The sequence below is a fragment of the Microcaecilia unicolor genome, chromosome 7 (genome assembly GCF_901765095.1).
Source record: "Microcaecilia unicolor chromosome 7, aMicUni1.1, whole genome shotgun sequence".
Classification (NCBI taxonomy): Eukaryota; Metazoa; Chordata; class Amphibia; order Gymnophiona; family Siphonopidae; genus Microcaecilia; species Microcaecilia unicolor.
This window is the reverse complement of record NC_044037.1, coordinates 310,204,758-310,230,267: the sequence shown is the minus strand read 5'-3', so window position 1 is coordinate 310,230,267 and position 25,510 is coordinate 310,204,758. Positions and strand designations below refer to the sequence as shown.

The 25,510-nt window shown below is 47.1% G+C and overlaps 1 protein-coding gene across 1 annotated transcript in view; it reads left to right on the top strand.

The window, feature by feature from the left end:
- LOC115475156 (unconventional myosin-X-like) overlaps positions 1-25,510 on the top strand; it is a 272,052-nt gene that overhangs the window by 182,964 nt on the left and 63,578 nt on the right. The window contains exon 32 of the mRNA XM_030210897.1: positions 3,987-4,110. Within this exon, the coding sequence (XP_030066757.1) occupies positions 3,987-4,110 (124 nt within the window). The remainder of the gene's footprint in view (positions 1-3,986; positions 4,111-25,510) is intronic.

The following is a 25,510-nucleotide window of genomic DNA, read 5'->3' as shown; positions in this document are numbered from 1 at the left end:
GCAGAAGGGTGTTCATTATTTAGCCAACATAGTGAATGAGAAAGGTCAACTAAAGTCTTTTGCCAGTTTACAACAGGAGTACCAGCTGCCCAGCTCTGACATTACATTTCCTCACAGAAGATGTCCAAGAGACTCTGTCTGAAGCTTTTACGCTTGGATCTCAATTACAGGTGCCTCTCAAATTTCATCACCAATATTTGAAAGACCCAATCCCGGATCTGGATTACGCAACCTTGGCAACGACTCGGTCCAGAGACCTTTGTTTTTCTGTATCCGCTGAGCACATAAAAAATGTTGTCTTGGGATTCATAAATAGGTGGGAAAATGTGGGATACAAATCAAGATCAGGTATACACATAAAGTAGCACATATGAGTTTATTTTGTTGGGCAGACTGGGTGGACCGTACAGGTCTTTCTCTGCCGTCATCTACTATGTTACTATGGAAAGCATTACCGTTATCCTTGAAGGTGCAGCGCCATTGGATAGGTCCTTTTGCTCTCACATGGGAAGATGCTATGTTACGTTATTTAGGGGTTCTCTTCTCTATTGACAACTTCTCTTTATAGTGTGAACATAGCGCCTTTACTAGATGAGATGTGACATAGACTTCATCTTTGGCAGGCATATCCTCTTTCGCTCCGTGGATGTATTCATCTTTTTAATCTGCTTCTGGCCCTAAGTGGCTATACACTTTTCAGATGTTGTATTTAAGAGATAGGGAGGAGCAACATTTCACTAGAACTTTTCAAGCATTTTTTTTTTTTTTTTTGGGGGGGGGGGGGTAAAGAAACCGCATATTCCGCTGGCCCTGATTCAAACCCCTAACGTACGTGGGAGCATGGGCCTTTTGAACATTTGTTACTTGACAGTGGCCAGCGGAAAGTGTCATATTAATGACTGGTATAGGTGTACAGAACACTTTTCTCTCACTTCTTTGAAATCAAAGTTGGTTCCTGGGATACATTTTATCAGTAAGTTGCCTCCTCACACCTTTCAGCATTATCCTCTGCTTAGATCTTTGTCTGGGGATGGGTGTGTAGGAGGCACCAGTTCTCTGCTTCAGTGACCCCTCACCTATCGCTCTGCAACAAACCTTGCCTTTCTCTCTGGTCTGGGACCTAGTATCTTTACTAGATGGGTGCAGAAGGGTGTTCATTATTTAGCCAACATAGTGAATGAGAAAGGTCAACTAAAGTCTTTTGCCAGTTTACAACAGGAGTACCAGCTGCCCAGCTCTGACATTACATTTCCTCACAGAAGATGTCCAAGAGACTCTGTCTGAAGCTTTTACGCTTGGATCTCAATTACAGGTGCCTCTCAAATTTCATCACCAATATTTGAAAGACCCAATCCCGGATCTGGATTACGCAACCTTGGCAACGACTCGGTCCAGAGACCTTTGTTTTTCTGTATCCGCTGAGCACATAAAAAATGTTGTCTTGGGATTCATAAATAGGTGGGAAAATGTGGGATACAAATCAAGATCAGGTATACACATAAAGTAGCACATATGAGTTTATTTTGTTGGGCAGACTGGGTGGACCGTACAGGTCTTTCTCTGCCGTCATCTACTATGTTACTATGGAAAGCATTACCGTTATCCTTGAAGGTGCAGCGCCATTGGATAGGTCCTTTTGCTCTCACATGGGAAGATGCTATGTTACGTTATTTAGGGGTTCTCTTCTCTATTGACAACTTCTCTTTATAGTGTGAACATAGCGCCTTTACTAGATGAGATGTGACATAGACTTCATCTTTGGCAGGCATATCCTCTTTCGCTCCGTGGATGTATTCATCTTTTTAATCTGCTTCTGGCCCTAAGTGGCTATACACTTTTCAGATGTTGTATTTAAGAGATAGGGAGGAGCAACATTTCACTAGAACTTTTCAAGCATTTTTTTTTTTTGGGGGGGGGGTAAAGAAACCGCATATTCCGCTGGCCCTGATTCAAACCCCTAACGTACGTGGGAGCATGGGCCTTTTGAACATTTGTTACTTGACAGTGGCCAGCGGAAAGTGTCATATTAATGACTGGTATAGGTGTACAGAACACTTTTCTCTCACTTCTTTGAAATCAAAGTTGGTTCCTGGGATACATTTTAGTCAGTAAGTTGCCTCCTCACACCTTTCAGCATTATCCTCTGCTTAGATCTTTGTCTGGGGATGGGTGTGTAGGAGGCACCAGTTCTCTGCTTCAGTGACCCCTCACCTATCGCTCTGCAACAAACCTTGCCTTTCTCTCTGGTCTGGGACCTAGTATCTTTACTAGATGGGTGCAGAAGGGTGTTCATTATTTAGCCAACATAGTGAATGAGAAAGGTCAACTAAAGTCTTTTGCCAGTTTACAACAGGAGTACCAGCTGCCCAGCTCTGACATTACATTTCCTCACAGAAGATGTCCAAGAGACTCTGTCTGAAGCTTTTACGCTTGGATCTCAATTACAGGTGCCTCTCAAATTTCATCACCAATATTTGAAAGACCCAATCCCGGATCTGGATTACGCAACCTTGGCAACGACTCGGTCCAGAGACCTTTGTTTTTCTGTATCCGCTGAGCACATAAAAAATGTTGTCTTGGGATTCATAAATAGGTGGGAAAATGTGGGATACAAATGCAACAAATAAATAAAATGATGCAATCAATGTTGAGAGTATTGCTTTACAAATTTGCTCCTAGACTTCATATTTCTCCACACTGCGCTCACAAAGCAGCTATAGTGGCCAGTGGAGCCTGCCCCAAATGTGACAATACCCCAGCAACCTTGGGACATATGTTTTGGCACTGTCCGATCATCGCCTGCTTTTGGGGCACAGTGCTTACTGCTTTACAGACTTATTGGGATTGTACTGTCACCTGCGACCCCCTCATATTATTTGGACATTTTGTGTGTACTGATCCAATACAGCTTGGTGTTTTGTGTTTTCTCTGCAAGGTTATCCTTTTTGGGATCAAGGTGATACTTTTAACCTGGTTGGCTTCTACTGGTCCTATCTGCAAGGCCGGTGCTCTTTACTTATTCATCAAATGTGGATGGAAAGACAATGGACATTTTCACTGGACAGGTGTCCAGGAAAAGTATTTCAAGAGACATGGGAACCTTTTTGGCACACATTACCTTCAAAGGCTCCTAGTTATCTGTTGAATTTCTGAAGTTACAATGTTTGTAGTTATTAAGGGGGAGCCAACATGGGGATGGGGGATTTTTGAGGTATAGACGGTTTTGTTTCTTATTTTTCTCCTTGGTGATTCTCCTTTTTGGTCTGTTGCTGTTTGTATATTTTGTATCTTATAAAAGCTAATAAAAACAATTTAAATATAATGTAAATATAAAAAAGAGGTGATAGTGCCATTGTATAAGTCTCTGATGAGGCCCCATTTAGAGTACTGTGTGCAGTTCTGGAGACCACACCTATGAATAGATATAAACAGGATGGAGTCGATCCAGAGGGCGGCTACAGAATTAGTAAGCAGTCTTGAACACAAAAAATATAGGGACAGGCTTATCAACCTCAACATGTGATACACTGGAAGAGAGGAGGGAGAGAGAAGACATGATAGAGACATTTAAATATCTCAAGGGCTTTTATATACAGGAAGTGAGCCTTTTTCAAATGAAGGAAAACTCTGGAACAAGGGGGCATACGATGAAGTTAAGAGGAACTAGGTTTAGGAGTAATCTAAGAAAGTATTATTTCACAGAAAGGGTGGAGGAGGCGTGGAATGGCCTTCCCAGTGGAGGCTGTGCAGTCAAGAACTGTGTCAGAATTTAAAAAGGCATGGGATAAGCATGTGGGATCGCTTAGGAAAAGGAAGAGTTAGGGGTTTCAGAGGATGGGCAGACTGGGTGGGCCATATGGCCTTTATCTGCTGTCATGTTTCTATAAATAAATAATAAGTAAGTTCTTTGTCAAGAATTATTGCTTAATTATTGTAAGATAAATTTTTCTTACTCGGTCACAGCTTTTCTCTTTCCTTTGCGTCAGGAAAGCCACATGAATTGTGAGGCTGTGGAGGAGACCTTTAAGCGGAATCCGATCCTGAGATATTCCCAGCATGCTCTGCACTCACCACTCCTGCCACTTCCCTATGGACACGTCAGCTTGGATTGTAAGTTCTTTATTATTATGACATTTATATCCCACATGATCCCGGGAGTAGGTTTGAGTTCAGTGTGGCTTACGTTACACATTGTAGTTAAAGATACAAAGATTACAGCAATAAAGATAATAATACTCTACAGTGATAGAGAAATATGGACAATTTGTAGGAATTTATATCATTGATAACTAAACTGCTAAATTTGTAACTCCTGAGGCGCAATAGAATAAGAAAGTGGAATTTTATTTTCTTTTATCTTCATGAAAGTGCTGCACATGTTCCACCAAAAACATTTCCTCCATGTGTCTGTTTCTCCTTCATAACAAAAACCAAAGAGGGGACTAACAGGCTTTAGGAGTTTAACTTCATTAAAATGGGGGAATAGCACTTTAGGCTTCCACCTCTGACTGCTCCCTCCCACCCACTTATTTATACAATGTTCGGAGCACATAACATTCGTTCTAAGGGTTCAAGGCTTTACCCTTCAAACGCTTTAAAGTGATGTTATAAATAGCCCCCTGATAACCTGAGAACTTATATAAAAATAGGACTCATAAAATCAGATTGATGAATCAAAGCTTAATTAAGCAATTTATTATTCAAATCATTCTTGCGGGGGAGCTCAGTCACACACACACACACGTCTAGAAAATTCCACAGACTTTATAGTTACGTTTAAGTGTCTGCCCCTAAGTTTTCTTATTGGCTGGTGGTTGTCTGTCTACTAGAGTTCTGTGTAGCAACAGTTCTGAACTTTTCACCCTCCCTTTTGGTGTTTCTCTTTTGCAGTGCATGGTAAAGTCTGTTTTACATCTCTCAACATTTCTTCATTTATGGCTGACTTTACATCCTGCTTGTTACAGACAAACACTGTTCCTTTGTGCACTGATCTAATCAGCTAAGACATAGTGAAATGCCTTCTTTAAAGACAACTTTAACTAGGGCCTATATTTTGTCACTACTACCACTATTGTCACATGAAAATGCTATACCTTAAGGCATTTCAAAAAAGAGGACTGTTCAAGCCTCTCATAGACTTGTTACCGTAAAGTCTATTATATCTTGGAGAATAACCTTGGCACACCAATCACACCTGAAGTCTCTATTATTTTTCTGAAGTCTCTTTATTTGAATAAATCACAGATAATTTACTCAGATGTTCAGAAGTGCTGCCCCAGGGCGCAGACACTCCATAATTCTGAGAGCTGTTTCAATGGTTGGAGGTGAGAAATAGTTGAGCAGATAGAAGTATCTCAGAGCTGGGTGACTGGAATGTGCGATATCTCATTAGGGAGGAGATCATTTCAAGGTAAAAAAACAAGTTCATTGCAGGGCGTTTCAGCAGGACAGTGCTTCCTGAAGCAAGATGTTGAATGCCTCATGTCTGTAGCAAGATGGTGAATGCCTCATGGCTGAAGGGACAAAGAGGTCAGGAAGCCTTACACAAGCTCAGGTAGGAGCAGGTAAAGACCAATGGGGACAGAGCCTGCCATCGGGTAGCAAGGGGTGGTCCTAGAGGACAGCTCTTGATTGGAGGGAAAGGTCATACCTGGCTGACCTCTCAGGACAGAGATAGTGAGACTGACCAGGAAATGATAGCAAGTAGACACAGGAGCCAAGCTTGGCTGAGAGGGAAAAGAGGTCTGGGCACCCTCACAACCAGTGGTAACCATTCTTATACAGACAGACAAGTGTGGTTGCGTTGCCTGTGAACTACATTACACACAATGCCTTGCTCACATATCTTTACAGAGGAAACTGCAGCAGTGAAAGTCCTTAGAAATGAGAATAACAGTAAAAGCATTACACACATTTTAGAATCACATTATAAACTAGTGCAAGGCTGTCAGAGGACAGAACAAGGACAACCTGAGAAAAGCATGCAGGGCCAGCACACCAAGGTAAACATGGCGGGGGGGGGGGGGGGGGGGTCATCACTCTAAAAGCACTGGCCCTCTCGCATGCATGGCTCAGCACTTTTAGCTTTAAGCAGTGTAATGCAAGAAGGAACTCAGTCTTGCCAAGGCAAACATTAGGCCTGTGACACATGCATTTGCTGCCTTCTCCAGCTTTCATGCCAAAGCACCCTTCCCTCCAGCACTGGCATTTCTTTTCTGTCACCCACCACCCTTCAGTTCAGCATCTCTCTCCTGCCCCCATTTCAACCTGTCAGTGTGCCACTCCCTCGTCCTCCCACCCTAGATCCTCTGGAAACAGGAAGTCAGGAAGTAGAATCAGAGGAGTGAGAGCAACAGAAGGAAGCCCCCCCCCCCCCCCCATGGACGTTTTCAGCACTATGGTGGCTGCTGGTGCCAGCAAGGAGCAAGGGCAAGTTTAAGATGCCAAACAGGAGGGGGGAGGGAACTAGGTCAGAGATGCCGAATCATGGGGGAGGAGGTGGGAAGAGGGTCAGAGATGCCAAATGGAGGGGGGGTTGGGAAGTGAGTGAGAAATACCATACTGCAAAGGGGGAAGGTTAAATGATGCAGGACCTGCAGAGGAAGAAGGAGAGATACTGCAACTTGGGGGTGGAGAGAAGGGTGCAGGATGGAAGGAAATGATGCCAGGACCAGGGGAGAAAGAAGGAAAAGATACTGGATCTGCAGGTAGGTGGGCGGCAGACAGGAGAGAGAAGGACATTTGCTGAATTGCTGGGGAGGAGGACAGGAGAAAGTGAAGAGAGGGGGAGAGATGCTGCACATGAGGAGGAATAGGGACACTGAGGGGGAATGCCGGAGAGGGACACAAAGGAGTGATGCTGGACAGGTAAGAGGTAGGGATAGGGACACAGAAGGATGATGAGACACATGAGGGAGATGGGGTCACAGAAGGGTGATAATGAATATGGCAAGAATACAGACACAGAGAAGAGGTATTCTCAACACAGTATGATGCTAAGAGCAGGGAAATACTGGACAGGGTGTCACAAAAGGAAGATGGACATAAAGCGAGAAGAAGTGTCAAATGGACAAAGAGACCAGGACCAACATGATTAGAAAAATCAAATAACAAGTGAAAAATGTAGAAGGAATTTTATTTGCCATTTATTGATTAGATTATGTCAGTTTTTAGAATGTACATCTGTCAGAGCTGGTTTTATACATGCCTGGGGCCCACAAAATAAAACCTCCAGCATTCTCCAGTATCACAGTGGTAAATGTCCAGCTTTGGGTTGGGCCACTCTTAGCACCTGTCGCGTCTCTGATGTCACGTTTGTGGAGGTGAGCTCTTGAGATTTCCCGAGCTCCGCAGACCAGGAAATAACCGAACACCCCGAATCTTCACCCGCGGCGACCGCCGTTCACCGAGGGTTGAGCCCTCAGCTGCGGGCGGCCAGCAGGACTGCTGGAACCACGGGGAACGGCTGGCCTGGTCGGATCTGGGTACAGCGTCCTAGGTACTGTGGACTAGCCGGGTGGCTAGCGGACAACAGGGACGTACGCTGACTAGACAATTGCTAGCACAACGGCTAGTTGGCTTGGAGCACCACACAGTCTTGGAAAGGACTAGCCGGACGGCTAGCTGGCATGGAGGAGGAACACAGTCTTGGAAACCGCTAGCAGGACGGCTAGCAGTCTTGAAGGACAAACTTAAACTTGGAGAAGACTAGCAGGACGGCTAGCAGTCTTGAAGAACAGACAACACTTGGAAAAGGCTAGCCGGACGGCTAGCAGTCTTGAAGGATAAACAAACGTGGAAAAGGCTAGCAGGACGGCTAGCAGTCTGGAAGAACAAACAAACTTGGAAAAGGCTAGCAGGGCGGCTAGCAGTCTTGAAGAACAAACAAACTTGGAAAGGGCTAGCAGGGCGGCTAGCAGTCTTGAAGAACAAACAAACTTGGAAAAGGCTAGCAGGGCGGCTAGCAGTCTTGAAGAACAAACAAACTTGGAAAAGGCTAGCAGGGCGGCTAGCAGTCTTGAAGAACAAACAAACTTGGAAAAGGCTAGCAGGGCGGCTAGCAGTCTTGAAGAACAAACAAACTTGGAAAAGGCTAGCAGGGCGGCTAGCAGTCTTGAAGAACAAACAAACGTGGAAAAGGCTAGCAGGGCGGCTAGCAGTCTTGAAGAACAAACAAACTTGGAAAAGGCTAGCAGGGCGGCTAGCAGTCTTGAAGAACAAACAAACTTGGAAAAGGCTAGCAGGGCGGCTAGCAGTCTTGAAGAACAAACAAACTTGGAAAAGGCTAGCAGGGCGGCTAGCAGTCTTGAAGAACAAACAAACTTGGAAAAGGCTAGCAGGGCGGCTAGCAGTCTTGAAGAACAAACAAACTTGGAAAAGGCTAGCAGGGCGGCTAGCAGTCTTGAAGAACAAACAAACTTGGAAAGGGCTAGCAGGGCGGCTAGCAGTCTTGAAGAACAAACAAACTTGGAAAAGGCTAGCAGGGCGGCTAGCAGTCTTGAAGAACAAACAAACGTGGAAAAGGCTAGCAGGGCGGCTAGCAGTCTTGAAGAACAAACAAACTTGGAAAAGGCTAGCAGGGCGGCTAGCAGTCTTGAAGAACAAACAAACTTGGAAAGGGCTAGCAGGGCGGCTAGCAGTCTTGAAGAACAAACAAACTTGGAAAAGGCTAGCAGGGCGGCTAGCAGTCTTGAAGAACAAACAAACTTGGAAAAGGCTAGCAGGGCGGCTAGCAGTCTTGAAGAACAAACAAACTTGGAAAAGGCTAGCAGGGCGGCTAGCAGTCTTGAAGAACAAACAAACGTGGAAAAGGCTAGCAGGGCGGCTAGCAGTCTTGAAGAACAAACAAACTTGGAAAAGGCTAGCAGGGCGGCTAGCAGTCTTGAAGAACAAACAAACTTGGAAAGGGCTAGCAGGACGGCTAGCAGTCTTGAAGAACAAACAGGCTTGGAATCCTCTTGGCAGGACGGCTTCAGACAAGAAAACGGAAGCACTGGTTCCCCTCCGTGCTTCCGTTTAAATCCCCCGCTTGCCTTGACTGAAGAACAGCTGGCGCCAATCGTCTCCGGCCCCGCCGACCCCGGGAACCGGATTGGTCCCTTCGTTTGATGGGCGGAGTTCCCCAGAAGATGCGCCAATCCGGCGCGGGTGGGCGGAGCCTCCTCGCTGGTCCTGCTGCAGCGAGGAGGACGCCGACGTCGGCGCCGCCATCTTGGCGGGCGGGTTTCACTCTCCGAGGCCGGCGTTAGTTCTTTGGGATCGCCGGCCTCGAAGCACTCCATCGTCGCGACGATCCCCGCGGCAGCCCCCACCCGTCGGTCAGCGCTCCCCTGACGCCTTTGACGACCGCCACGGGCCGCGGGGCGCCAGGTAAGAGCCCGGAACGGGACAGTATCCTCCCCGGAAGACCCCTTCCTTCGGGGCCCGGGCTTGAATGGATATTGAGCATGGAAGGCTTTGACCAGTTCTGGAGCATGAACATTAGCCACGGGTTCCCAGGAATTATCTTCGGGGCCAAAAGATTTCCAGGATAATAAGTAATACAGTCTTCCCCGCCGCCACTTTGAGTCGAGAATCTCTCTTACCTCGTACTCCGGTTCTGGGGACACCTGGAGATCCTTCTCCTGGGCTGGAGTCGGGTGCCACCTGGATTCCCGGAACCTCTTCAATAGCGAGATATGAAAGGCGTTATGTACTCGCAGGGTGGCGGGTAGCCGCAAGCGATATGTTACTGATCCAATTCGTTCTTGGATGGCATACGGTCCCACGTATCGCTGTCCCAGCTTACGGGAAGACCCTCGGAGTCTCAAGTGTTTCGTGCTTAACCATACCCTCTGTCCTGGCTGAAGCACGGGGGCGGGCCGCCGATGACGGTCAGCAAAGAGCTTGTTCCTGGTCGCGGTCTTCTGTAATTGTTCCCTAGCCATTCTCCAGACCTTCTGTAGGTCGGCGACCACTTGGTCCCCAGCTGGCGTCAGGGCGGTAGCCGGGAACGGCCCTGGAACCCGCGGATGTCGTCCATATACCAGGAAGAACGGGGACTGTCCTGAGGAGGAATGGGTACTTTGGTTATATGCGACCTCGGCCCAAGGAAGTAGAGACGCCCAGTTATCTTGTCGCTGGTTAACAAAGGCTCTTAAGAATCCTTTCAGGGTTTGATTTATCCTCTCTACCATGCCATTGGTTTGTGGATGGTAAGCGGATGAGAAATGGTTCTCCACTTCCAAGGCCTTGCATAACATTCTCCAGAACCGGGAGGTAAACTGGGGCCCTCGGTCACTGATGATCCTGGTGGGTAGTCCATGTAGTCGAAAGATGTGCTGAATAAATGCTTGAGCTAGAGCGGCGGCCGTCGGAATGTTCGCAAAGGGAACAAAGTGAGCCATCTTAGAGAATCGATCGATCACCACCCAGATCACCGTATAACCCTGGGACCGTGGTAATTCCGTGATAGAGTCCATGGATATCTCCGTCCAAGGGCTGGTCGGTACGGGCAAGGGCTGTAGGTCTCCTACGGGAGGTCCTCCTATTGGCTTGGTGCGGGCACATATCGGGCATGAGGTCACAAACTGGAAGACATCTCGTCTCATCTGTGGCCATCGATATTGTCGCGAGATGAATCGGAGCGTCTTGTGATACCCGAAGTGACCGGCCCATCTTGACGAGTGTCCCCATTGCAGCACCTTCTTCCGATCCGCGGCCGCCACGAATTTCGGGATTTGGGCAAGCTCCCCCGTGGCCACACTAAGACAATCGGGGTCTAGCATGGGGTGAGTCTCCGTAGTCTCTTCTGGTACCTCGAAGGCCCGAGAGAGTGCATCGGCCGGGGTATTCTGGGAGGCTGCCCGGAACACTAGTTGGAAATGGAACCTAGCAAAGAATAATGACCACCGGGCCTGTCGGGGATTCAGCCGCTGGGCCTCTTGAAGGTATAGGAGGTTCTTATGATCCGTGATGACCGTAAACCGGTGTTCCGCTCCTTCCAGTAAATGTCTCCACTCCTGTAGTGCTAGTTTCAGGGCCAATAGTTCCCTATCCCCCACCGTATAGTTCCGCTCGGCTGGAGAGAACTTTCGTGAGAAGAAGGAGCACGGTTGACGCCGGCCCTCGGGGTTGATTTGAGAAATGACCGCTCCGGCGCCCAGCGCGGATGCGTCCACCTCTACCGTGAAGGGCTTCGCAGGGTCAGGAGTCAACAGAATAGACGCGGACTCAAAGGCCTCCTTGACTAGACGAAAAGCCGCTTGCGCCTCAGGCGGCCAATCCTTGACCCTTGCGTTCTTACGGGTGAGCGCCGTCAGCGGTGTTGTCAAGCTGGAGTACTGGGGAATAAATTGGCGATAATAGTTGGCGAAGCCCAAGAATCGTTGCAAGGCCTTCAGACCCTTCGGTTGAGGCCACTCCCGAATGGCTTGGAGCTTATCTGGTTCCATCTGTAACCCTCCTGGAAGCAGAATATGCCCCAAAAATGGTAAGGAGTGCTGATGGAAGGCACATTTACTCAGCTTCGCAAAAAGATGGGCTTGACGTAGGCGGTGCAATACCGCCCGTACATGGCCCGAATGCTCCCTGGGGTCCTTGGAGTAAACTAGGATATCGTCCAGATATACAATCACCGAGGAATTGAGGAATTCTTCTAGAACACAATTGATCAGACGTTGAAATACCGCAGGGGCGTTACACAGACCGAATGGCATTACCCGATATTCGAAATGTCCCTCATGGGTATTGAAGGCCGTCTTCCATTCATCCCCTGACCGGATTCGTACTAGATTGTAGGCTCCCCGTAGATCTAGCTTCGTGAAGATCTGGGCCCCTTGAAGTTGGTCCAAGAGCTCCGGAATGAGGGGTAGAGGAAACCGATCTTTCACGGTGATGGCATTTAATCCTCGATAGTCAATACAAGGTCTCAGGGTTCCATCCTTCTTGGCGACAAAAAAAAACCCCGCTCCGGCTGGGGAGGTCGACGGCTGGATGAATCCTTTCCGTAGATTTTTTTGGATATAGTCTCGCATAGCCTTGAATTCTCCGCGGGACAATTTGTACAATCGACCCCGAGGAGGCACTGTGTCTGTCTTCAGATTAATGGCACAGTCAAAAGGCCTATGTGGAGGTAGTACTTCCGCCTCCTTGGGGCTAAACACATCGGCAAAGTCTCTATACTCCGCAGGCAGGGCGCTCCCTTCACTTGGTTCTTCTCCGGGCACCGTATTTAACGCCGGACAACAACCAGCCCGACCCTTACAACAAGTTTCTTGACAGGAAGTGCCCCAAGCTTGAATCTTCCCTCTGGTCCAGTCAATAACAGGGTTGTGGTATCGTAACCATGGTAATCCCAGAACCACCGGGTGAATGGTCCGGGGTAATACTAAGAATTCGGCCTCCTCCCGATGGTCCTCCCCAACCTGCAATCCTAAGATCGGCGTAATCTCAGTGACCGGTTGTGGAAGGGTAGTTCCCTGGATGGAGGTTATTCGCAGCGTTGGTCTCTGGGGGAGCAGGGGCCAGCCCATTTGCTGGAGCAGTTCAAGTCCAATAAAATTACCCCCAGACCCCGAGTCCACCAGGGCCCGGGTCTGAAGCGTGGCCTCCTGCCACCGCAAGGTCACTGGTAGGACGAGCAAGGTCTCCTGTAGGGGAGCGGAGTGCCCCAAGAAACCTCCCCTCAGGGTGCCTTGGGGAGAGCGTTTCCCGGCCGGAGAGAACAAGTCCGCAGGAAATGCCCAGCCTGTCCACAATAGAAGCACAATCCCTTAGACTGTCGTTGTTGTCTTTCGGCGGCAGTCAACCGCTGCCGGCCCATTACCATGGGCTCCTCTCCGGGCTCCGTAGCGTCCCGGCTCGCCTGACGAGAGGCCAACCCTTTGCTCGTCTTGGGGGCGCCTCGTCCCCACTTCTGCCGCTCCATCCGGGCTCTGGCTCGCTCCTGGAATCGGGTGTCTACCCGGATACAGAGTGAGATGAGGGCATCCAATGATCCGGGAATCTCCCGTCCGGCTAATTCATCCTTGATTCGTTCTTGTAATCCCTCCATAAAAATGGCCATCAAGGATTCCGGATTCCAACGCAGTTCTGCGGCTACGGTACGAAACCGGATGGCATAGTCGGCCACTGTACCCTCTCCCTGATGAATCCGAAGCAGCTCCGATGCCACGGAGGAGGGTCTGCCCGGAATGTCAAACACCATCCGGAACCGGCGCTGAAATTCGCTATAGTCCTCCAAAATAGGATCCTGTTGTTCGTCCAGAGGGACCACCCAGTCCCGGGCCTTTCCTGTACACAGGCCCATAATGTAGCCTATCTTACTGTGATCCGAAGCAAAGGCCTCTGGTTGCATCCGGAAGGCCAGATTACACTGGTGGAGGAACCCTCGACAACCTGCTGGGTTCCCGTCGTATCGTGCCGGCTCAGGGAACCGAGGTCCCACGCGGAACCCTCCCATACGGGGAGCTGCTGCGGCCCCTTGGACCGCAGCGGCCTGGTTCTGTACCTGAAGCGTGGAAAGTTGAGAACATACATTCTGGAGCGCCCCAGACAGGGCATTCAGCTGTTCCTGTTGCTGCTGTAGAACCTTGGCCAGGTCCCGTAGATCCGGTTGTGTCGGCGAGCTCATGGCTTCCGTTTTCTGTCGCGTCTCTGATGTCACGTTTGTGGAGGTGAGCTCTTGAGATTTCCCGAGCTCCGCAGACCAGGAAATAACCGAACACCCCGAATCTTCACCCGCGGCGACCGCCGTTCACCGAGGGTTGAGCCCTCAGCTGCGGGCGGCCAGCAGGACTGCTGGAACCACGGGGAACGGCTGGCCTGGTCGGATCTGGGTACAGCGTCCTAGGTACTGTGGACTAGCCGGGTGGCTAGCGGACAACAGGGACGTACGCTGACTAGACAATTGCTAGCACAACGGCTAGTTGGCTTGGAGCACCACACAGTCTTGGAAAGGACTAGCCGGACGGCTAGCTGGCATGGAGGAGGAACACAGTCTTGGAAACCGCTAGCAGGACGGCTAGCAGTCTTGAAGGACAAACTTAAACTTGGAGAAGACTAGCAGGACGGCTAGCAGTCTTGAAGAACAGACAACACTTGGAAAAGGCTAGCCGGACGGCTAGCAGTCTTGAAGGATAAACAAACGTGGAAAAGGCTAGCAGGACGGCTAGCAGTCTGGAAGAACAAACAAACTTGGAAAAGGCTAGCAGGGCGGCTAGCAGTCTTGAAGAACAAACAAACGTGGAAAAGGCTAGCAGGACGGCTAGCAGTCTTGAAGAACAAACAAACTTGGAAAAGGCTAGCAGGGCGGCTAGCAGTCTTGAAGAACAAACAAACTTGGAAAAGGCTAGCAGGGCGGCTAGCAGTCTTGAAGAACAAACAAACTTGGAAAGGGCTAGCAGGACGGCTAGCAGTCTTGAAGAACAAACAGGCTTGGAATCCTCTTGGCAGGACGGCTTCAGACAAGAAAACGGAAGCACTGGTTCCCCTCCGTGCTTCCGTTTAAATCCCCCGCTTGCCTTGACTGAAGAACAGCTGGCGCCAATCGTCTCCAGCCCCGCCGACCCCGGGAACCGGATTGGTCCCTTCGTTTGATGGGCGGAGTTCCCCAGAAGATGCGCCAATCCGGCGCGGGTGGGCGGAGCCTCCTCGCTGGTCCTGCTGCAGCGAGGAGGACGCCGACGTCGGCGCCGCCATCTTGGCGGGCGGGTTTCACTCTCCGAGGCCGGCGTTAGTTCTTTGGGATCGCCGGCCTCGAAGCACTCCATCGTCGCGACGATCCCCGCGGCAGCCCCCACCCGTCGGTCAGCGCTCCCCTGACGCCTTTGACGACCGCCACGGGCCGCGGGGCGCCAGGTAAGAGCCCGGAACGGGACAGCACCTCTGGGAACTCCACTGCAATTCTTGAGGGTTTTTTTCTGCTCCACAAAGCAGCAGATAGAATGGCAGCCCCAGTGAGGGGTAAGGATAGGGAAGGAAAGATAAGATGATTGGTGGGGGGGGAGGGGGAGTGCCAGAAATCCTAGAAAACTAGAGGACATGAATTGAGGTTGAAAGGGGGCTGACTCAGGAATAATGTCAGGAAGTACTTTTCATTGAGAGGGTGGTAGATACCTGGAATGCCCTCCCGCAGGAGGTGGTGGAGATGAAAAAGGTAACAGAATTCAAAAATGTGTGGGATAAACACAAAAGAATCCTGTTTAGAAGGAACAGATCCAATTAAGCTTAGTGGAGAATAGGTAGCAACACCTGTAATTGGGAAGCAAAGCTAGTACAGGCAGACTTCTACAGTCTGTGCCCTGATTGTGGCTAAATAGATTTGGATGGGTTGAAGTGGAGCTTTTCAGGGAATTCAATGACAAGTTCTGAAGTTTTAGAACAAGGACTTCTACAGCCTATGCCCTGAAAATGGCAAGGACAAAGCAAGATCAGGTGTACATATGAAGTAACACATGCCATAAGTAATGAGTTTATCTTGTTGGGCAGACTGGATGGACTGTACAGGTTTTTATCTACTGTCATCTACTATGTTTCTATGTAACTTTGACAAGAACAAGGAACAGCACTGACTGAAACTGTAAAATAAATACACATTATGAGCTGTTACATGATTAAAATTCATAGTTGAACATATTGGTCTTATTTCCTTTCATAGTGGACGTATATGATTGGAAATGTTTTCTTTAATCATTTTTATTTGTAGATTTCTGTAGTTTCATCAGTTGCATTCATTGCTGATGTGATTGTATAAACTGAAAAGAAACATGCGTTGTGACTATGTAGTGGTATTGTATGTCTCACCATATTTTCCTTTTTGTTTTATTTCTGCTTTTTAGTCTAAAGTTGACTGACGTTGCAGCCAGATGACTTTAACTGCACTGTTAAGTCAATAAAGAATCCAAAATCACTGGTAATATTCTTACTGTAAATAAGGACAAAAGAAGTATATATTGAAAATTAGGAGAGCCCTCAGATATCCCACACTACGCAGCTGTATAATTCAAGCTATCATTGCTCAGGTGGCGATATCCTTATACAAGTCACCATGTGCTCTCAGTGCAGAAAATCTTGCTGATAAATAGAACCACATTCAAAAAAATATCATAGTCCTTTTCTCCTTTAACTTTTAAAGTTTCTTTATTGCTTGATACACCGTCAAAGGCTACAAGCACAGGGTTATAGATGTTGTGATATAAATCTTTTAAATAATTAAGCCATCATGACAGTTTAGAATAAGTACAAAAGGACAGGTTCCAACGAGAGCTAAATTACAATACATATAAAGGAGAGGTAAAAGACAATAAACTAATGAAGAGAAAGATACAGAGAAGATTCACAACTAATGGCCAGAAGGCCAAATAGGCCAAATGTCCCATCTGATAGGTCCCAACGGCATCTGAAAACCTGCAACAATCCCATATGCTTGTCTAAAAAAAAAATAACCTTTAAGTGCTGCTTTCAATTCTGAGAGAGGATGTAATTCTAAAGGAAGGTTGTTCCAAAACGTAGGATCCGTAACATTGGATAAGTAGCAAGTTCTACCGAGGGGACAGAGGGCACAGCAAGAAGATGTCGGTCCGATGAGCATAAGGTATTGCAACAAAATGAGGGGGGGGGGGGGGGGAGTACGTCAGGCTCAGTCTCTGGCTGTCTTCAAGTCTAGGCTTAAAGCCCACCTCTTTGCTACTGCTTCCGACTCCTAACCATGACTCTCTTACTCAACACCCTCACTTATCACCCCTACCACTGCAATTTCCCCACCCCTAGCTGTCTGTTCATCTGTCCAATTTAGATTGTAAGCTCTGTTGAGCAGGGACTGTCTTTTCATGTTAATTTTTACAGCGCTGCGTAAGTCTAGTAGCGCTATAGAAATGTTTAATAGTAGTAGTAGTAGAGTTGGCCAGAATTAAGCATTTTATGCACTAAAACCAGAATTTTAAAACTGGGTGCGTATGTGAAAAGGAAGCCAATGTTCCTGCTTCAGAAGGGGAGGGGGAGTCACATGATCATATTTCCAACTCCCAGAAAGCAGCTTCACCGCGGTATTGTGCACTGTTTGCAGGAGATGTAGATCTTTCTGTCACAGCCCATTAAAGAATGCATTGCAGTAATCTATATTAGAAAGTACCAGTGCATGCGTCAAAATACGAAGAGCATTGTTCTCCAAGAAGGAACGGAACAATCTAATCTGTCATAATCTATACAAGTATTCGGAGATCACAGTGGAAATGTGTGCAGAGAAGGTAAGGCCAGTGTCAACCGTGACTCCCAAGATCTTGAGGGTATCGGATATGGAGACAGAGCTAAGGAGGAGTCATATGTGATTCATAGGTGTATAGCCAGAGTTACAAGAGAATATTATTGCACATGTCTTAGAAAGATTCAGGTTCATCCTATTAGATTTGATCCAGTAAAGGATCTGTTCTAGTTTAGATATCAAAGCAGGGTACGCAGTTTGATCAGAAAGATCAAAAGATGCCAAGATCTGTATGTCATCAGCATAGTGAAAACGTGTGAGGCCTAAATCAGAAATGAGCGATGCCAAGGGAGCCATAAAGATATTAATAAGCAATATATTTTTAATGTACTTATCTAAAGTCAAATATAACACCTTGCTTATTCTCTTGTAAAAAGTCAAGATTAAAGAAGAAGCACCCCAACAAAGCCTAACGCCTTGGGTTTCATCTGGATGACTGCCTCAGGGACTCGGATGAGCTCAAATCAGTATGTCACTGTCGGTTCTGTGTGATTGGCCTGAGTGAGTCGTTCCTTTATTGTTTGGCGTTCTTTTCTATTTATTTTAATTTTGTAAACCAGTGTGGCCTATTTTGAAGAGTGGTATATCAACTGATGTAAACTATTAAATTATTTAAATGATAAGTACATTTAAAAGTGTTTTTAAAGATATTTAAAGGACAGATGTGACTTTGATATGTTTTGAATGTGGTTTCATTTACAAGTGAGTTGTACTGCATTGAGAGCACATGGTAACTTACAACATAAGAATATGCCATACTGGGTCAGACCAATGGTCCATCTAGCCAAGTATCCTGCTTCCAACAGTTGGTCATTTCAGGTCACAGGTACCTGGCAGAAACCCATATAGTAGCAACATTCCATGCTACCAATCCCAGGGCAAGCAGTGCTTCCCCTATGTCTATCTCAATAGCAGACCATGGACTTTTCCTCCAGGAACTTGTCCAAACCTTTTTTAAACCCAGATACAAGATACACTAACTACTGTTACCACATCCTCCGGCAAAGAGTTCCAGAGCTTAACTATTCATTGAGTGAAAAAATATTTCCTCCTATTTGTTTTAAAAGTATTTCCATGTAACTTATTTGAGTGTCCCTGGTCTTTGTACTTTTTGAATGCATAAAAAATCGATTCACTTCTACTTGTTCTACACCACTCAGGATTTTGTAGACCTCAGTTATATCTCCCCTCATCTGTCTCTTTTCCAAGCTGAAGAGCCCTAACCTCTTTAGCCTTTCTTCATACAAGAGAAGTTCCATCCCCTTTATAATTTTACATAAGTACATAAGTAATGCCACACTGGGAAAAGACCAAGGGTCCATCGAGCCCAGCATCCTGTCCACGACAGCGGCCAATCCAGGCCAAGGGCACCTGGCAAGCTTCCCAAATGTACAAACATTCTATACATGTTATTCCTGGAATTGTGGATTTTTCCCAAGTCCATCTAGTAGTGGTTCATGGACTTGGCCTTTAGGAAACCATCTAACCCCTTTTTAAACACTGCTAAGCTAACCGCCTTCACCACGTTCTCCGGCAAAGAATTCCAGAGTTTAATTACACGTTGGGTGAAGAAAAATTTTCTCAGATTTGTTTTAAATTTACTACACTGTAGTTTCATTGTATGCCCCCTAGTCCTAGTATTTTTGGAAAGTGTGATCAGACGCTTCACATCCACCTGTTCCTCTTTTGGGTGCTGACCTGCAAAGTGGACCCTATCATCAGGTACTATGATTTGGATTGTTCTTCCCAATGTTCATCTGCCATTTGGATGCCCAGTCCTCCAGTTTCCTAAGGTCTTCCTGCAATTTTTACAGTCTGCATGTGTTTTAACAACCTTCAATAGTTTTGTGTCATCTGCAAATTTAATCACCTCACTTGTCATTCCAATTTCCAGATCATTTATAAATATGTTAAATAGCACCATGTCCAGTACAGATCCCTGCGGCACTCCACTATTCACCCTCCTCCATTGAGAGAAATGGCCATTTACTTGTAACATAGTAGATGACGGCAGAAAAAGACCTGCATGATCCATCCAGTCTGCCCAACAAGATAAACTCGTATGTGCCACTTTTTGTGTATACCTTACCTTAATTTGTACCTGTCCTTTTCAGGGCACAGACCGTATAAGTCTGCCCAGCACTATCCTCGCCCCCCAACCACCAGCTCCGCCTCCCACCACCGACTCTGGCACAGACCGTATAAGTCTGCCCAGCTCTACAATGATGACGCCTAGATTCCTTTCCTTGTTGGTGACTCCTAATGTGGAATCTTGCATTACATAGCTATAATACCGGTTCCTCTCTCCCACATGCATCGATTTGCACTTGCTCACATTAAATGTCATCTGCCATTTGGATGCTCAGTCTCCCAGTCTCGTAAGGTCTTCTTGTCATTTTTCACAATCCTCTTGCAATTTAACAACTTTGAATAACTTTGTGTCATCGGCAAATGTAATTACCTCACTAGTTAATCCCATCTCTAGATCATTTATAAAAATCAGCGGTCCCAGCTCAGACCTCTCGGTAACCCTAGTATCTACCCTTCTCCATTGAGAATACTGACTATTTTACCCTACTCTCTGTTTTCTATCTTTTAACCAGTTTTTAATCCACAATAGAACACTACCTCCTATCCCATGACTCTCCAACTTCCTCTGGAGTCTTTCATGAGGTTCACAATATACACCGGCTCACCTTTATCCACATGTTTGTTCACCCCTTCAAAGAAATGTAGTAGATTGGTGAGGCAAGATTTCCCTTCACTAAATCCATGCTGGCTTTGTTTCATTAATCCATGCTTTTGAATATGCTCAGTAATTTTGTTCTTTATAATAGTCTCTACCATTTTGCCTGGCATCGACATCAGGCTCACCTGTCTATAATTTTCCGGTTCACCTCTGGAACCTTTTTAAAAGAACAGTTTTGCATTGGCAACCCTCCAATCTTCCGGTACCATGCTTGATTTAAAAGATAAATTACATATCCTATATAATAATTCTTACCTCCAACGTTCTGACTTGCTGCCTGGGACCGTGGCTCATTCCGAGTTGGTCTGCTAGGCTCTGTAGATCAGGCTGACATCACCGTAGCCATTATGATGTCAACTTCAGAACCCAGGGGAAAAAAAACATGCCTCACAGCTGATCCATGTCCAGAGGAGGGTCGCTGGACATGGGTGGCTGGAGGGGGGGCACGGGAGAGAGGAGGGTCGCTGGACATGGGTGGCTGCAGGGGGGCAGGGGAGAGAGGAGGGTCGCTGGACATGGGTGGCTGCAGGGGGGGCACGGGAGAGAGGAGGGTCGCTGGGCATGGGTGGCTGCAGGGGGGGCAGGGGAGAGAGGAGGGTCGCTGGACATGGGTAGCTGCAGGGGGGCAGGGGGTCACTGGACATGGGTGGCTGCAGTGGGCACAGGGGGAGAGGAGGGTCGCTGGACATGAGTGGCTGCAGGGGAGCCGAGGAAAACCTTGCTAATGCCCGTTTCATTTTGTCAGAAATGGGCCTTTTTTACTAGTTACTAATAATGTGTCTGAAAATGGACGCCGCCCATCTTTTGACACAAATCGGAAGATGGACGTCCTTCTCACAGGGTCGTCCAAATCGGTATAATTGAAAGCCGATTTTTGACGTCCCCAACTGCTTTCCATTGCAGGGACAGCCAAAGTTCAAGGGGGCATATTGGAGGCATAGCGAAGGCGGGACTTGGGCGTGCCTAACACATGGACGTCCTCGACCCATAATGGAAAAAAAAAAGGGCATCCCTGATGAGCACTTGGACGTCTTTACCTGGTCGTGTTTTTCTTATGACCAAGGCACAAAAAAGTGCCCAAAATGACCCCTTACTCCCCCAGTGGTCACTAACCCCCTCCCACCCTCAAAACATATCTTTCAAAATATTTTTTGCCAGCCTCAGATGTCATACTCAGGTCCGTGACAGCAGTATGCAGGTCCCTGGAGCAGTTTTAGTGGGTGCAGTGCACTTCAGACAGGCAGACCCAGGCCCATCCCCCCCCCCCCCCCACCTGTTATGTTTGTGGAGGAAACAGCGAGCCCTCCAAAACCCACCACAAACCCACTGTACCCACATCTAGGTGCCCCCTTCACCTGTAAGGGCTATGGTAGTGGTGTACAGTTGGGGAAAGTGGGTTTTGGGGGGCTCAGCACACAAGGTAAGGGAGCTATGTTCCTGGGAGCTATTTATGAAGTCCACTGCAGTGCCCCCTAGGGTGCCCGGTTGGTGTCCTGGTATGTCAGGGGGACCAGTGCACTACAAATGCTGGCTCCTCCCATGATCAAAGGGTTTGCATTTGGTCGTTTCTGAAATGGACATCCTTGGTTTCCATTATCGCCGAAAATCAGAAACGACCAAGTCTAGGGACGACCTAAATTTCAAGATTTGGGCATCCCTGACCGTTTTATCGAAACGAAAGATAGATGTTCATCTTGTTTCAATAATACGGGTTTCCCTGCCCCTCCATCGAGACGTTTTGCGAGGACGTCCTCAGGAAAACCTGGACATCCCTTTCGATTATGCCCCTCTTAATATCCTAATCTGGGCAGCTGATTGATGTAGCTTCATTTTGACCATATTCCTCATTTTATCATAGTCGCCCTTTTGAAATTTAAATGCTGTTACAGTGTATTTCCTTTGTGGCTTCACTTCAGATAGTAGTTCAAACTTGATCATATTATTGATCACTGTTTCCCAGCAGATCCAACACCATTACCTCTCATACTATGCCCTGTATTCCACGAAGGACTAGATCTAAAATAGCTCCACCTCTTATCAGTTCCTGAGTCAGTTGCTCCAAGAAGCAGTCATTTATTACAACTGGGAATTTTACCTCCCTAGCACTCCCTGATGTAGCATATTGGGGTAATTGAAATCAAGATATTTCAAAAGATTGACTCTCTTTTGCTATGGGCCTAAGACTGACCAGCCCAGAATAAACTTTTAAAAAGTGGAGAAAAAAGACCTCAGACGACACGAACCAACAAACACGCTGCACACAGTTGCAATTAGTCAATGGCTCACATTAATAATTTGGTCAGAAAAAAACTCCACTTCTCATCATTAAGGCAATAAGTCAGATTCAGAGCAGACAATAACATAAAGTCACTTAGAAGCAATCATTGAAATAAAGTCAAAAATCCATAGTACTTATCTTCAAAACTGCTAAATTCATAACATGATGCAAAGTTCACAATTGTTTTTTTCTTCCTCGATCTTCCCACTTAACTGTTTGATTGAAAGTAACATCAAATCTAAAGAACAGCGGTTCAAAATCATATTCCATTGTGAGGTCAATTCCTCATCATCACCAAACATAGTGATGATACACACATAATCCACGCGGGATAATCTCATGCTTGCAGTACTCCACCAATGGAGGCGCTATGTAATTCTAAGCACGTCAACAGTTGATTTTCATTAGTTACTAGTAAAAAAGGCCCGTTTCCAAAACCAATGAAACGGGCGCTAGCATGTGGTTTTTTGTGTATGTGTGTGTGTGTGTGTGTGTGTATGTGTCACAGAGTTATTTTGTGTGTGTGTGTGTGTGTGTGTGTGTGTGTGTGTGTGTGTGAGGGTGTGTGTGAGGGTGTGAGGGTGCGGTGTGTGTGCAGGTTGTTGATGTGTTTCTTTTTTTGTTTTGTTTTGTTTTTTGCTTGGGGGTTGGGGGATGTGCTGTGCTGTGCTGTGCTGGCAAAGTGGGTTGGATTGATGTGTGGCTTTGAGGGTGTGTTTCTGTTGTATTGTGTGTGTGTGGTTTTGTCTGTCAAGGAGGTTTGTGGAGGGGGGTCTTTCTGTTGGTGAAATGTAAATGTAAATTTTTGCACATACCCACAGCAGGAATATTCTTCTCTCGTTCCAGCGGTGGTTCTGTGCTCTCCGTGCTGCACAGATAATGAGCCATTCTACTGGGGAATGCTCCTCCCTTATTGTCACGTAGTTTCCTCTGATTGGTCCGTCTTACGTTGCCTAGTGTTGCCTGGGAACGGTGTTGTGATGGTCCTTTGTGTTTCAGAATGTTGAGGGTGTTTTTTCTGATTGGTCCGTCATGCGAGGGCGGGGCAGAGAGACATGGTCAGTGTTCTGGCTTCACCACCATGAATCCATGAACGCTTCAGTGACTGACTGAGTGACTTCAGAACATTGTCTTCAGAACATTGAGGGTGAGTTTTATTATAGTAGATTTCTGACCATGAGTTTGCAATCTTTGTCTTCACCTTCTGCTGACATAAGCACTAGTGCTTGAAGAATTTCATCCTGCAGGACTTCTGTAAACCCCAAACCGCTTTTCCAACTCAGAGCCAACAACAAGAAGTGGAGTTTTTTTCTGACCAATGATTAATGTGAGCTATTGACATTTCAGCTGTGTGCAGCGTGTTAGTACCGTGTTTCCCCGAAAATAAGACACTGTCTTATATTAATTTTTGCCCCCAAAAATGTGCTAGGTCTTATTTTCAGGGGCTGTCTTATTTTTCGGGGAAACATCGGGGTTGGATCGGGGTTGGCCCGCCCGCCCGCCCTCTGTCGCTCCCGGAACTAACCTTAAATGCATCCTTTCACCTTCGCAGCAAGCAACAGCAGGGCAGGCCACTCCTTCCTTCCGTGTCCCGCCCTCGCCTGACGTAACGTCCGCGAGGGCGGGGCACGGAAGGAAGGCGAGGTCTGCCCTGCTGCTGCTTGCTGCGAAGGTGAAAGAAGGCGTTCAAGGTTAGTTCCGGGAGTGACGGAGGGGGGGCCCGGCGACCTCGGGTGGGGGGCGGCCCGGGGGTGGCCTTTTCCGGCTCTCGGCGACCCTGCTTTCAAACAAAAATTTGCTAGGTCTTACTTTCGGGGGAGGCCTTATATCTACCAATTCAGGAAAACCTCTACTAGGTCTTATTTTCGGGAGATGTCTTACTTTCGGGGAAACAGGGTAGCTCTGTGTCTTTTGAGAGCTTTTTTCTCCACTTTTTGAAATTTATTCAGGGCTGGTCGGTCTCGGGTCCATAGTAGTAGATCTTTTGAAGTATCTTGATTATTTCTGCTCTGCCCGTGAGATTTTCTTAATGTTGCCCAATTTGCCAGCATTCCTAATTTCTGTAAACATTTGTTCATCTGTCTGTTCATTCTGTCCTGGCGGACGGTAGTACAGCCCTACCAGTACACTCTTTCCCTTCACACATGGAATTTCTATCCACAAGGATTCCACACTGTTTCATGTAGAATGTTTATTTTGTTTGACTCAATTCCCTCTTTAACTTATAGCACAACCCCCCTCCAATTTGGTCCCCTCTATCATTGCGATATAATTTGTACCCTGATAGCACAGAGTCTCATTGATTGTTCTCCTTCCACCATGTCTCTGAGATGCCTATTATATCTACCTCATTATTTAGTGTCATAAACTCTCCCATCTTATTTTTTAGGCTTCAAGCATTTTTATACAAGCACTTCAAATTGTGTTTTTTCCTTAAATCTACACACTGCTTACAAGTTCACAGGCATAATGTGCGTCCTTTACCCTGCTCTCTCCTTAAACACTCATGGCTTTCTTTTACCATTGTTGAAACCTCTCTATTGGGATTCCCTAAATATCCTGTTTCAATATTATCCTTCAAGGATACTCCACACCAAACCATAGGCTCCTGGGTGACTGTCGGCTTCCTCCCTCATTTTAGTTTAAAAGTTCCCAGTTAAGGTGGAGTCCATCCTTTCTGAATAGGCTCTCCTTTCCCAGAATGTTACCCAGTTCCTAAGAAATCTAAATACCTCATCTCCGCACCATCGGCTGAACCATGCATTGAGACTTTGAAGCTATGCCTGCCTCTTAGGTCCTGCTAGAAATGCTACCCTGGAGAATATGGGCTTCAGCTTTCTATCTAAGAGCCTAAATTTGGCTTCCAGAACCTTCCTCCAACATATTCCTTTGTCCTTGGTACCCACATGTACCAAGACAGCGAACTCCTCCGCAGCACTATCTAAAATCCTATCTAGGTAATGTGTGAGGTCCACCACCTTCGCACCAGACAGGCAAGTGATCAAGCAATCCTCATGTCCACCAGCCACCCAGCTATCTACATACTTAATGACTGAATCACCAACTAAAACAGCTGTCCTGAGCCTTCCTGCCTGGGCAGAAGTTCTTGTAGTATATCCTCAGTGCGAGAGGATATTGCATCTCCTGGAGGGCAGGTCCTGGCTACAGGAGTAATTTCTACTTCCCCAGGGTGATGCTGTCCTTCTAGGAGACCTCCTTCCTCCAAGGCAGCACAGGGGCTGCC